The sequence below is a fragment of the Dendrobates tinctorius genome, unplaced genomic scaffold (assembly GCF_039654945.1).
Source record: "Dendrobates tinctorius isolate UK_male_01 unplaced genomic scaffold, ASM3965494v1 ptg000063l, whole genome shotgun sequence".
Classification (NCBI taxonomy): Eukaryota; Metazoa; Chordata; class Amphibia; order Anura; family Dendrobatidae; genus Dendrobates; species Dendrobates tinctorius.
Window position 1 is genome coordinate 31,580,389 of NW_027361731.1, and position 14,198 is coordinate 31,594,586.

General features: G+C 47.1%; 1 protein-coding gene across 1 annotated transcript; it reads left to right on the forward strand.

Moving 5' to 3' along the window:
• The first annotated feature begins 683 nt into the window (after positions 1-683).
• Positions 684-9,150, forward strand: LOC141094123 (microtubule-associated serine/threonine-protein kinase 3-like). Its single transcript, XM_073579860.1, has 16 exons — positions 684-750; positions 819-886; positions 1,134-1,219; positions 2,104-2,312; positions 2,709-2,847; positions 2,938-3,070; positions 3,262-3,427; positions 3,543-3,713; positions 3,883-4,062; positions 4,204-4,316; positions 4,410-4,501; positions 4,909-4,982; positions 5,152-5,251; positions 7,048-7,124; positions 7,609-7,701; positions 7,927-9,150. The coding sequence occupies exons 1-16, from the start codon at positions 684-686 to the stop codon at positions 8,022-8,024; spliced, it is 1,866 nt and encodes a 621-aa protein (XP_073435961.1). The 3' UTR covers positions 8,025-9,150.
• The last annotated feature ends 5,048 nt before the right edge of the window (positions 9,151-14,198 follow it).

The window sequence follows — 14,198 nt, forward strand, 5'->3', positions numbered from 1 at the left end:
TATAGGAGTGGTGGGATGACGGTGTAGGACGTTCCCCTATTATATCCAGATATTACACAGCAGGGAATAATGGCAGATCACTCTCTACTCCATGTAATGGACCTGTCAGCACATGTTACATATAGGAGTGGTGGGATGACGGTGTAGGACGTTCCCCTATTATACCCAGATATAACACAGCAGGGAATAATGGCAGATCACTCTCTACTCCATGTAATGGACCTGTCAGCACATGTTACATATAGGAGTGGTGGGATGATGATGTAGGACGTTCCCCCTATTATATACAGATATTACACAGCAGGGAATAATGGCAGATCACTCTCTACTCCATGTAATGGACCTGTCAGCACATGTTACATATAGGAGTGGTGGGATGACGGTGTAGGACGTTCCCCTATTATATCCAGATATTACACAGCAGGGAATAATGGCAGATCACTCTCTACTCCATGTAATGGACCTGTCAGCACATGTTACATATAGGAGTGGTGGGATGACGGAGTAGGACGTTCCCCTATTATATACAGATATTACACAGCAGGGAATAATGGCAGATCACTCTCTACTCCATGTAATGGGACCTGTCAGAACATGTTACATATAGGAGTGTGCAGAGAGGGTGGGGGGTCCTCATTCATGTGATGATTGGGGGTTCGCCACCACTTACCTTACATTAATCTATGGATGCACCATACGTCCGTATTATTCCCGTTTACAGACGTCTTGTTATTTCTCCCTTATGTTGCGGTATTATGTATGTAGGATTGATATCGACTAATTTATTTTATTTCTTCATCACTTTATCACTATTTTAGTACTATCATCGCTGGCGAATCCCAACAGTGGAATCTGTGGGATCCCGGAAATCCAAGAATCTGCCGGTGTAAGTATTATAGAGCCACAGGGGGTGTCTGTGTATCACCAGATCATGGGGTGTGAGTGACCCGTCCAGTATTATCCCCATATAACCATGGGACGGCTCTGTTCTAAGCGTAGATGACTCCATGGTGTTAGAGAATAGTATTTATAGTAAATGGAATCTGTCACTAGGTTTATGCTGCTGACAGATTCATCCTGAGATGTTTTCCTGCAGCTTCTAGATCTTAGTATTATTTCTTATTCTTTTTTAGGACTTGATGAAATCATTGATCCCGGCAGGAGAGCCGCGTATGAGCGACTATGAGACATCTAAACTGATCGGCAGAGGAGCTTTTGGGTGAGATTTCTGTTCCCATAATCCCCATTTCTCAGGGTTCCCTATGACAATGCTTCAGCCTCTGTGCTCTGCCAGTCAGTGTTGTCATAGGGAAACGATCGGAGTCCACATCTCCAGGTCACTATTCAGCTCAGTTATATACCGCTGAGCGAACTGTTCTGTAACCAATCAGTCTGTAAGGAAAGGGATGATATAATAGACGACACTCCCCGGTCCTAGACCTCCTCTGCTCTTCTGCTGCCTCCTCCACCACAGCTTCCCTGTCCTCCGCATCGATCTTAGATTTTTTGAGGCCCCATTATGGAGCTGATAAGAGTGATTGGCTGCACACGGTCACGTGAGGGGTGACACGATACTGACGGTAATGACATCTGCACCCCCACCCCCCACCATGACCATGTGAGTCCGATCACCGGCCTCAGCAGCAGAAGGGAGAACAGCCAAAGACCGGCACAGAGGACGGAGCACTGCAGTGATGGACAGGGAGGGATTGAGGTCTAATGTGTTTAATTAAATTTTAACTTCTTCCCGCCCCTCCATTTATTCTGCCTCGGGTTGTGGAGAAAGCCAAAAACCATCTTCTTACAATTGGAGCATTTTCAATTTTAACCAATTTTTATTTTTACTGAATCCTATCTACTGGTGGGTTATAGGGAATCTGCCCATGATGAATTTCGGTAGATTCTCTCATCTACACTGTGACCTGGTGAGGGCAGACGTGGCGTGGTGCAGACCTCCCATCATCTATGGAGTGTTATTTCATGGGTTCTTGATGTGGATTTCTAGCTGGCATTAAACATTAGTATAAAAGATCATGGAATGACTTGTGTATACAGACTGTTAATAAGGCTTTATTATAAACCATGTATTCTCCTTCTCTCCAGGGCCGTCTACCTAGTGCGCCACAAAGAATCACAACAGACCTTTGCCATGAAGAAAGTGACCAAGAGGAGCCTGAAAACTCCTATTAGAGTGGACATGGCCTTTCTGGAGCGGGACATCCTAACATTCGCAGATTGTCCCTTTGTGGCCTCCATGCTCTGCTCTTTCCCTACGAGATCTGACCTGTGTATGGTCATGGAGTATGTAGGAGGTAGGACCCGTACCTTCTGTTATATTCAGCCCATGTCTGCTGACATCTTATCACCTCTCACATCATTAAGACTTATCCCCATGGACGGTTACATTCCCACAGAGCATTTACTATAGGTTATCTATTACCATGGTGCCCGGAAAGTCATTGATGTGTGGGATCTCCCTGTCGGTCCGCACTGAGCACATCAGTATCTCCAGCTGTAGACGAGATGTGACATCACTTTATGTCTTAAGTTACTTGGACGACAATTTCATTATGACCTCAGACTAATATTCTGTACATTCTGTCCTTATATATTTTCTCCTGCCCCAATGTTTCCGCTCACTTCTCTTTATAGATCATGGTGTTCTGCTGTATAAACCCCTCACCGGTCATATTTCCTTTCTTCTGTAGGTGGAGACTGTCGGACCCTTCTAAACATGATGGGTCATTTCCCTGTCCCGTTGGCCCTCTTGTACTTTGCAGAAGCGGTCCTTGCTGTGGAATACCTGCATAGTTACGGTGTGGTGCACAGAGACCTGAAGCCGGAGAAGTAAGTGCATACCTGTAGTATAACAAAGGGGGGAAGTTGTCCCTTATCATCTCACAGTCTATAAAGCTAAAATCATCTTCTCTTTCACAGCCTCCTGATAACATCTGCTGGACATATTAAAATTAGTGACTTTGGACTTTCAAAAGTTGGTGTCATGATACCACACACCAACATCTACAAGCAATCAGCAGAGGACATCTCCAGAGAGTTCCAGGATGAGGAGGTCAGCATTACACACAGGAACTTAGCTTGTTCTGTACAAATCTCATAACTCTATTTTCTCTTCCCCACATTCTTCATTTTTAGAGAGCTTTTCCACTGATATTTTATCTTCACTAATTCTGTTTTTATATCAAGAACTTGTCATAATAATCGTTTCATCGATTCTCATCTCTATCTTCTGTTGGTTTCCAGGTGTGTGGCACCCCGTGGTACACAGCCCCTGAGGTCATCCTGAAGAAAGGCTACGGAAGACCTATTGACTGGTGGTCAATGGGCATTATATTATATGAATTTGTCCACGGCTATACACCATTTGATGGGGATTTCCAAACTGGGCTGAATGAAAATATTGTCGATGGTAAGTAGAATAATCCCATCATTGCTTTGCCTGGTTACATGGCTTTAGTTATTACTTTGCTTTACCTTATAGTCCAATACAGAGGATTTATTTTCTGTAACTTTCTATATAACAGGAGATATAATTTGGGATACTTATCAAGCTACTCTATCCGATGATCAGGACCCCATCACTCAGCTGCAGAACCTCATCACTCAGCTGCTCAGTATAAATCCTGTGGATAGCCTTCTGCAGGATCTCATCAGTCAGCTGCTCAGAGCAAATCCTGTGGATAGACTTGGGACAGGTAACAGATACAATAATATCAATATTCCCTTGTTACACCGAGGATGTGTCACTCATGTCCATGAGGATCATTACTTCTCTATCAGCTTCTTCATTTATAGTTCTCCCTACTAAGATTTTCATTCTATTTCCTACATGTCTTCTCAGTTGTGTAATTAGTTCTAATTAAGATAAACTGTACAGATATGAAGCTGTCTCTGACAATGTCCGAATCACTTTTGTTTTCCTTTATCCAGGAGGAGCTTTTGAGGTCAGGGGTCATCCGTTTCTTGTTGACTTAGACTTTGATTCCCTTCTAAGTCAAAAGCTAGAGTACGTTCCTCAGCTTGTGGATACCAGCTTATTTACCAGTAAGTAGAAGGAGGCGTCATCTAGACTAAGTGTCTATTTGTCTCGTCTTCCTTATTTTGTGACAATTGGTTCCCATTAATAAATGGTGACTCTATTATACTGACAATCTCTAATAACACTTCGTTACCTATGTCTTGCAGACCTTTGGGATATGAAGAAACATCTGGTCTCAGAGGATGAGAAGGCCACAAGTGAGGACAATGAGAGCCTTGACTTCAAAAATTTTACAACATCTTCTGAAAGGCTTTCTAAAGTAAGTATGTGATTAATAAATCACAAATATGTATAAAAAGACCTATGAAGGTAGACATACAATTATTTAATATCTTATTGCTTTCGCATGTAGCTCCTTACCACCGTTACCCAAATGAAGATTAATGAGAATCCCAAGTCTTCTCTAGATCGTACCCTAGATTCCAGCACAAATATCTCAGAAATGTGAGTAGATTATGGGGCTATTACTGGGAGCTCTAGGCTGATGTATGTGCACAACACCAAATATAGGACATAAATATCATAATATCAAATGCAACATCCACCATCCCATGGTTAGCAGTCAATGTGCTTTTGGCCTTAGTAACTTCTGGTGATAACAGCCTATGATCGAGGCCAGTCATGCATTTTTAGAACTGCCCACACTGTAGGAGAGATGTATTATTATATGCCAGATATTCATGGTAGTTGTTTTCCACTCCACTCGATAAAAGTTAGTTTTGAGCAGAAGACCTTCCCCACTATGGCAGTCATATGTCCTATTAGGCCTTATAATCGGTGTTCTTATAGTGAGACAACCCCTTTTATAATGCGTTTACTTGTGATTTACGTGTTTTTCTTCTTCCAAACAGGCAGAAAGAATCTGTTCCCATATCTGAGAGCGACGACGCTATTTGTTTCTTGCCATTCTTGTTCCAACTGTCAGGTATGTCCATGTCTACAGCACCTACAATGGGAATGTTGACTTCAAGGCTCCAATATTTCCACATGGTTTTTCTGTAATAGATCTCTTATGTTTTCCATATTTCATGTATAAGTGGTGACTATGTTATACTGACAACCTCTAATAACACTTCATTACCTATGTCTTCTAGATCATTCTGAGATGAAGAAACATCTGGACTCAGAGGATAAGGAGGATCCCGAGTCCCCACCAGAGTGTGCACCAAAATCTAGCACAAATGTCTCAGAAAAGTAAGTAGCTTATGGGGTCATTACTGGGAGCTCATCACCAAATATAGGACATAAATACCATAATATCACATGCAGCATCCACCATCCCTTGGTTAGCGGTCATTGTGCATTTGGCCTTAGTAACTTCTGATGATAACAGCCCATAATTATGGATGGTTATGCATTTTTAGTGCTGCCCACAACACTGTAGGAGAGATGTCGTATAATATGCCAGATAGTCTTGGTACTTGTTTTCTGCTCCGCTCTATAAAAGTTAGTTTTGAGCAGAAGACCTTCCCCACTATGGCAGTCATATGTCCTATTAGGCCTTATAGTCGGTGTTCTTATAGTGAGACAACCCCTTTTATAATGCGTTTACTTGTGATTTACTTGTTTTTCTTCTTCCATACAGGCAGAAAGAATCTGTCCTCATATTTGATAGTGATGATTCTGCTTTTCTCTTGCCATCCTTGTTCCATCTATCAGGTATGTCCATGTCTACAGCACCAACAATGTGAATGTTGTCTCCAAGGCTCAAATATCTCCACATGGTTTTTATGTTTTCCATGTTTCATGTATAAATGGTGACTATGTTATACTGACAACCTCTAATAACACTTCATTACCTATGTCTTGTAGATCATTCTGAGATAAAGAAACATCTGGACTCAGAGGATGAGGAGGATCCCGAGTCCCCTCCAGAGTGTGCACCAAAATCCAGCACAAACGTTTCAAAAAAGTAAGTAGATTATGGGGTCAATACTGGGAGCTCATCACCAAATATAGGACATAAATACCATAATATCACATGCAGCATCCACCATCCCTTGGTTAGCGGTCATTGTGCATTTGGCCTTAGTAACTTCTGGTGATAACAGCCCATAATTGTGGATGGTTATGCATTTTTAGTGCTGCCCACAACACTGTAGGAGAGATGTCGTATAATATGCCAGATATTCTTGGTACTTGTTTTCTGCTCCGCTCTATAAAAGTTAGTTTTGAGCAGAAGACCTTCCCCACTATGGTAGTCATATGTCCTATTAGGCCTTATAGTCGGTGTTCTTATAGTGAGACAACACCTTTTATAATGCGTTTACTTGTGATTTACTTGTTTTTCTTCTTCCATACAGGCAGAAAGAATCTGTCCTCATATTTGATAGTGATGATTCTGCTTTCCTCTTGCCATCCTTGTTCCATCTATCAGGTATGTCCATGTCTACAGCACCAACAATGTGAATGTTGTCTCCAAGGCTCAAATATCTCCACATGGTTTTTATGTTTTCCATGTTTCATGTATAAATGGTGACTATGTTATACTGACAACCTCTAATAACACTTCATTACCTATGTCTTGTAGATCATTCTGAGATAAAGAAACATCTGGACTCAGAGGATGAGGAGGATCCCGAGTCCCCTCCAGAGTGTGCACCAAAATCCAGCACAAACGTTTCAAAAAAGTAAGTAGCTTATGGGGTCATTACTGGGAGCTCATCACCAAATATAGGACATAAATACCATAATATCACATGCAGCATCCACCATCCCATGGTTAGCGGTCATTGTACATTTGGCTTCAGAAACCATTGGTGATAACAGCCCATATCTGCGGCCGGTCGTGCATTTTTCGTGCTGCCGACACTGTAGGAGAGATGTAGTATTACATGCCACACACTCTTAGTAGAAGGTAGCGTTGAGCAGAAGACCTTCCCCACTATGGCAGTCATATCTCCTATTAGGCCTTATAGTCGGTGTTCTTATAGACAACCCCTTTTATAATGCGTTTACTTGTGATTTATGAGTTTTTTTCTTCCTAACAGGCAGAAAGGATCTGTCCCCGTATCTGATGGAGACAACGACGCTATTACCATCTTACCATCCTCGTCCCCACTATCAGGTATGTCCAAGTCTACAGCAACAACAATGTGAATGTTGACTTCAAGGCTCCAATATCTCCACATGGTTTTTCTGTAATAGGTCTCCTTTGTTATTTATGTTGCCCATGGGCCCATACTGCATCTCTATTTCACTAATTTTGCACAGGAGCTTTTTTCATGGATTCTGTGAGATACGTTGTGGGATCCAATAACCTACATCATCATAAGGCGACATTGTCTCCTATAGTAGAATATCGCTCATCAGTGATGCACCACATGGCGGCACACAGGGCGCTTACTGCTCTATATCAGTGACACATCTAATGCCCCCTCAGATGGGATTATGTACATTATATAGGACTTATTCTGCCCTATTATGATATAATACCAGATTATCAGGACTACAGGAGACAGGACTAGAACAATCCTACTATATACAGGAGACAAAGCAGATCCCATTAGGATATGTCATTACTGAGGTTTTGTTTTTTACTTTCTGATCAGAATTTCCAGCTCAGACTGAAAGAATATCTGCAACAAATCTGAGTAAAGAAGAAGAAAAAACAGAAAATGGGAAAAAGGGGAAAAAGAGACGAGGTAAGTGTGAGAATCGGCTCCATGTTGTGTGATATCAGTGAGAATCACTCATGTGGAGCAGATGTCATCTGTCAGTGATGGGATTATCACATGTATGATGGCTGACAATGACCCCTGACCTCTGTGTGATAATATTCCTCTGCCGTCCGGCCACAGTGACCGCACAGTGGTATCATGTCCGATGGCGTCCCATCACTTACATTATATTCACTTCTCTTCTCATAGGTTCCATCTTCCGCCGGATCTTATCATCCTGCCGGCGCGGATTATCCAGGGCTGCTCGAGCATTTGCTTGTTGTCACTGTTGCCCTAGAACCATCTGAAAGACAGGAAACCTAAGCATCCAGCGCCCTGAAGTCCAGCAGATCCACCATCACTGCTGGACACAAAAGCGGGACTAACTCCTAGCCGCGGTTTACGGACCAAACATTGGGCATGGGCAGGGCCTTGGGGGCAGATCCCAAGTGCGCTCAACCATGTGAAATTGGAACCATGGAAAAGTTGACCAGCGATTTCTCATCTTTACAACAAAATTTACAAAACCATTTTTTAGCGACCACCTGACATTTGAAGTCACTTTGAGGGGTCTATATGGCAGAACATACCCAAAAGTGACAACATGCTAAAAACTGCTCCCCTCAAGCTAGTCAAAACTACATTCAAGAAGCTTATTAACCCTTCAGGTGCTTCACAGGAACTAAAGCAACGTGGAAGGAAAAATGGACACTTTAATTTTTCCAACAAAAATGTTCTTTTAGCATCAATTTTTTCATTTTCACATGGTCAACAGGATAAAATAGTTCGTAAAATTTGTTGGGCAATTTCTCCTGAGTACACTGATACCTCATATGTGGTCATAAACCACTGTTTGGGCGCACGGCAGGGCCCAGAAGGGAAGGAGCGCCATTTGACTTTTTGAAGGGAAAATATGCTGGAATATTTAGTGGTTGCCATGTCACGTTTGGGGAGTCCGTGTGCCTAAACATCGGAGCTCCCCCACAAGTGACCCCATTTTGGAAACTAGATCCCCAAGGAACTTATCTAGATGCATAGTGAGTACTTTGAACCCCCAGGTGCTTCACAAATTGATCCATAAAAATGAAAAAGTACTTTTTTTTCACAAAAATGTTCTTTTAGCATCAATTTTTTCATTTTCACATGGGTAACAGGATAAATTGTATCCTAAAATTTGTTGGGCAATTTCTCCTGAGTACACCGATACCACATATGTGGTCATAAACCACTGTTTGGGCGCACGGCAGGGCCCGGAAGGGAAGGAGCGCTATTTGACTTTTTGAATGGAAAATTAGCTACAATCATTAGCGGACACCATGTCATGTTTGCAGAGCCCTTGATGTGCCTAAACAGTGGAAACCCCCCTCAAGTGACACCATTTTGGAAACTAGACCCTCCAAGGAACTTATCTAGATGTGTGGTGAGAACTTTGAACCCCTAAATGCTTCACAGAAGTTTATAACGCAGAGCCGTGAAAATAAAAAATCATTTTTTTCCCACAGAAATGATTTTTAGCCAGCAATGTTTAATTTTCACAAGGGTAACAGGAGAAATTGGACCCCAAAACTTGTTGTCCAATTTGTCCTGAGTACCCTAGAACCCCAAATGTGTGGGGAACCAGTTTGGGCACACGTCGGGGCTCGAAAGGGAAGTAGTGCCGGTTTGGAATACAGACTTTGATGGAATGGTCTGCAAGCGTCATGTTGCGCTTGCAGAGCCCCGATGTGCCTAAACAGTAGAAACCCTCCACGTGACACCATTTTGGAGACTAGATTCCCCAAGGAGCTTATCCAGATGTGTGGTGAGCAATTTGAACCCCAAAGTGCTTCACAGAAGTTTATTATGCAGAGCCGCAGAGCACCACCTCCTCCTGTGGCTCACAGCCTGCATCCACCAGCACCACCTCCTCCTGTGGCCACAGCCTGCATCCACCAGCACCACCTCCCTCCTGTGGCGCACAGCCTGCATCCACCAGCACCACCTGCTCCTGTGGCTCACAGCCTGCACCCACCAGCACCACCTCCTCCTGTGGCTCACAGCCTGCACCCACCAGCACCGCCTCCTCCTGTGGGTCACAGCCTGCATCCACCAGCACCACCTCCTCCTGTGGCTCACAGCCTGCACCCACCAGCACCACCTCCTCCTGTGGCTCACAGCCTGCACCAACCAGCACCACCTCCTCCTGTGGCTCACAGCCTGCACCCACCTCCTCCTGTGGCCACAGCCTGCATCCACCAGCACCACCTCCCTCCTGTGGCGCACAGCCTGCATCCACCAGCACCACCTCCTCCTGTGGCTCACAGTCTGCACCAACCAGCACCACGTCCTCCTGTGGCTCACAGCCTGCATCCACCAGCACCACCTCCTCCTGTGGCTCACAGTCTGCACCAACCAGCACCACGTCCTCCTGTGGAGCACAGCCTGCATCCACCAGCACCACCTCCTCCTGTGGCTCACAGCCTGCATCCACCAGCACCACCTCCTCCTGTGGGTCACAGCCTGCATCCACCAGCACCACCTCCTCCTGTGGCTCACAGCCTGCACCCACCAGCACCACCTCCTCCTGTGGCTCACAGTCTGCACCAACCAGCACCTCCTCCTCCTGTGGAGCACAGCCTGCATCCACCAGCACCACCTCCTCCTGTGGGTCACAGCCTGCATCCACCAGCACCACCTCCTCCTGTGGCTTACAGCCTGCATCCACCAGCACCACCTCCTTCTGTGGCTCACAGCCTGCACCCACAAGCACCAGCTCCTCCTGTGGCCACAGCCAAACACACATTGTCCTGCCCAATATTGTGGGCAAACATATACACTGTCCCACTAACTAGCCAACCAATCTTTTATTTTCCAGGATGGAATGTGGGACCAAACAAACAAGACAGATGTGCTTTTCTCAATGAGGCCGTTTGATTTGGAGATGTCTGCACAACAACCTCATACCCCAGAACCGCACCATCAGGCTGGTGTTTTAGGTTCTGAAATACATTTTCAACCAGAGACTCCAAACCATGGGATTTTGCCTGATTTGAGTGAAGTGAATGGTGAAAACGTGGGGCAAACCCGCAGAGAATTGACATGCAGATTATTTTCTGCACCAGAACTGCAAAAAATACTCAACATGTGCACGACACGTCAGGCTTCTCATTCACTTTGCTGGCGCCAGGTTTTGTCACAAATGCGGGCCGAAAAACGCACCAAATCTGCAACGTGTGCACACAGCCCTATAGGTACGAGCGATAGCCGCAAAAAGTACGGATACACTGGTACGAGAAAAAGCATCGTGTGATCGAGGCCTAAGGTGTAAGTAGTAATGCCGTATAATACAGATATAGAGTAAATGTGCAGGACGTATACACGGACGGCTGGTGCACTATTTGCTGCAGGTTTCTGGAGGATTTGCCTTGTGACATAAGGGCGCTTCACAGCTACTTATATTTTTTCTGTATAATCTCTTCCCTTCTTATATTCTGTAATGTTTTTAGTTTTTAGCTTCTTGGAGAAGGCAAAGTGCGCATCAGAATACATCTAGCCTTCTTTCTGTGTTGTATAATGTGTTTTCTCCTCCTGTTCCTGTCGTCAGTGTTGCGCTGTTTTCCTTAGTTTATGTTTTGTATTACGGAGCTATAAGATCATTTTCTGCCTCGTCTGTTCCTTCATTCCATCTTATTTAGACTGAATGTGATTTTCAGACACTTTATGGAGCTCGGCGCGGCATTTTCTCTCACATCCCCGTTATTTCTGCCATTTATAAACTTATGATTCAGGTTTAGTATTTTTCGTGCTTTATTTCAGTATTTTGATGAAATTTACCCATAAATTGCTGATTTTTGCCTCTATTCTGTCTTTTGCGCTGTTATTTCCTCTCGTCGCCTCCTTCGCTCCTGGAGGATCTCTGTAATTACTCATTATTTCAGTGTGGTCACTCCGGTGCCATCATTTGATGCTGATATTGATCATTTACGATCACTTTTTCTCCTCTGCGGCATTTTCCCCTCATCTCCGCGGTTTCCTGATTTATAACAGCGCATTTCTTCATACTTTTTACAGGAAATCTTAGAAAATTGAGATTCTGTGCTTTTTTGCTATCGTGGAGCCCTAAACTAGCACTACAGATCTCCTGACACGATTACTGTCCGTATACAGCGCTCAGACACCGCTCTGACTGACTTTCTTCACAGGAACCATCTTTTGTGAGGTAATTTCACCTCATGGCATCACTAAAACCCTACACCATATTCCCACTAACGCCATTCACAGCAAGGAGTGCTGTCTGCTATCTCGGCTTTGCTGTGTAATGGCGTCACAGACAAGTTTCCCGCCCTCACACAGCTCAGCTACCCTCCTCTGCATCCTCACTACATCGCAGCTGTGATCAGAAATGGCGCCGTCCCCTTCACATCGCTCCTTTTATACCAACAGTGGACAGCGACACCTAGGGGCAGGAGAACGAACTGGAAGCTATTACACGGTGTACTACAGGAGCTTCCGTGACGTCATGCCCATGTGACCAGGCTGTTATGTGGCTGCTGTACATGGAGGAGGTGAGAGAGGGGCGGGGTCTGTGTGATAATCCGGCCCCTACAGTCATCGGGAGGGGGGCCCACTCACCTTGTGTCTGGGATTATGCAGCTCAACAACATCACGGAGGGCTCTGCTGCCCAGCCTGCGTCCCGCCAGCCCCGCGCACTGATACCTGGCTGCACCCCGCCAGCCCCGCGCACTGATACCTGGCTGCACCCCGCCGGCCCTGCACACTGATACGTGGCTGCACCCCGCCGGGCCCCGCGCACTGATACCTGGCTGCACCTCGCCGGGCCCCGCACACTGATACCTGGCTGCACCCCGCCGGACCCCGCACACTGATACCTGGCTGCTCCCCGCCGGACCCCGCACACTGATACCTGGCTGCACCCCGCCGGGCCCCGCGCACTGATACCTGGCTGCACCCCGCCGGGCTCCGCACACTGATACCTGGCTGCACCCCGCCAGGCCCCGCACACTGATACCTGGCTGCTCCCCGCCGCGCACTGATACCTGGCTGCACCCCGCCGGGCCCCGCCCATTGATACCTGACTGCACCCCGCCGGGCCCCGCGCACTGATACCTGGCTGCACCCCGATACCTGGCTGCACCCCGCCGGGCCCCGCGCACTGATACCTGGCTGCACCCCGATACCTGGCTGCACCCCGCCGGGCCCCGCGCACTGATACCTGGCTGCACCCCGCCGGGCCCCGCGCACTGATACCTGGCTGCACCCCGCCGGCCCCGCGCACTGATACCTGGTTGCTCCCCGCCGGGCCCCGCGCACTGATACCTGGCTGCTCCCCGGCGGGCCCCGCACACTGATACCTGGCTGCACCCCACCGGGCACCGCGCACTGATACCTGGCTGCACCCCGCCGGGCCCCGCGCACTGATACCTGGCTGCTCCCTGCCGGGCCCCGTGCACTAATACCTGGCTGCTCCCCGCCGGGCCCCGCGCACTGATACCTGGCTGCTCCCCGCCGGGCCCCGCGCACTAATACCTGGCTGCTCCCCGCCGGGCCCCGCGCACTGATACCTGCGGCCAATACAGCCCGGGCTGATCCCTTGTCCGGCGGCTGCGGGAGGTGATTGACCGAGACCTGCATCGGGAGAGGATGTGGCGGCTGTGTGCGGTGCAAGTGTAGGGAAGGTGACCTGACGGACAGACGGACTAGTCAGAGTGAAGAAGGAAAGGTTTGCACAGTGTAGGTAGGTGTCGGTTATTACAGTGGGGAAACAGCTAGGAAAGTGTAGTGGACGTGCAGTACCTTGGGTTGACCATTAGATGGCAGGGAGGAGTGTGAGCAAAGGACTTGACATCAGCTTAGGGCTTTAGAAACCGTTGGTCATGGGGGGCGGGGTTACAGTGACAGTTTCAAGGAACCGGGTTAGCTATAAATACTGAGGGAGGGTTCCAGAAAGTTCCAGTCCCCAGGGGGAGCCGCAGTGACAGGAGGACTGCGACGGTCTGTGCGATGTGAGGTGAATCCAGACCAGGGGGACTGAGGAGAGAGAACAACAGGGGGGTGGTCCTGACAGATTCACCGCAACAGAGACGAGATAAAGGGAATAGGCACACCGTGTAAAGAACGACGTTGGACCAGTGAACGGACTGTTGGTGATTAGGCTTAGGGCAGCCACAGTGTCGGAAGCTGTCACTACGTCAGGAAAGGCCAAAAAGGACAGGACGTATATATATGTCCCAGGCGAGAAACACGGTGTGTGAAGCGGCTCTGGATGCGGAGGGCCGAGAGAGAGAGATATGGCGATGTGCTGCGAGGGCCGTCAGGCGGACAGCGAGCGAAAATAAACTTGGACCTGTTGCACCCAGAATCTGCCTCATTGTGTCTCTGTTTCGTCTCTGCGCGGTAAGAAGAGGTACCACCCCCCCAGCTCGGCCCACTGACCCTACATTTGGCGTAGTCGGCAGGATCGCCGCCGCTAATACATCATCTT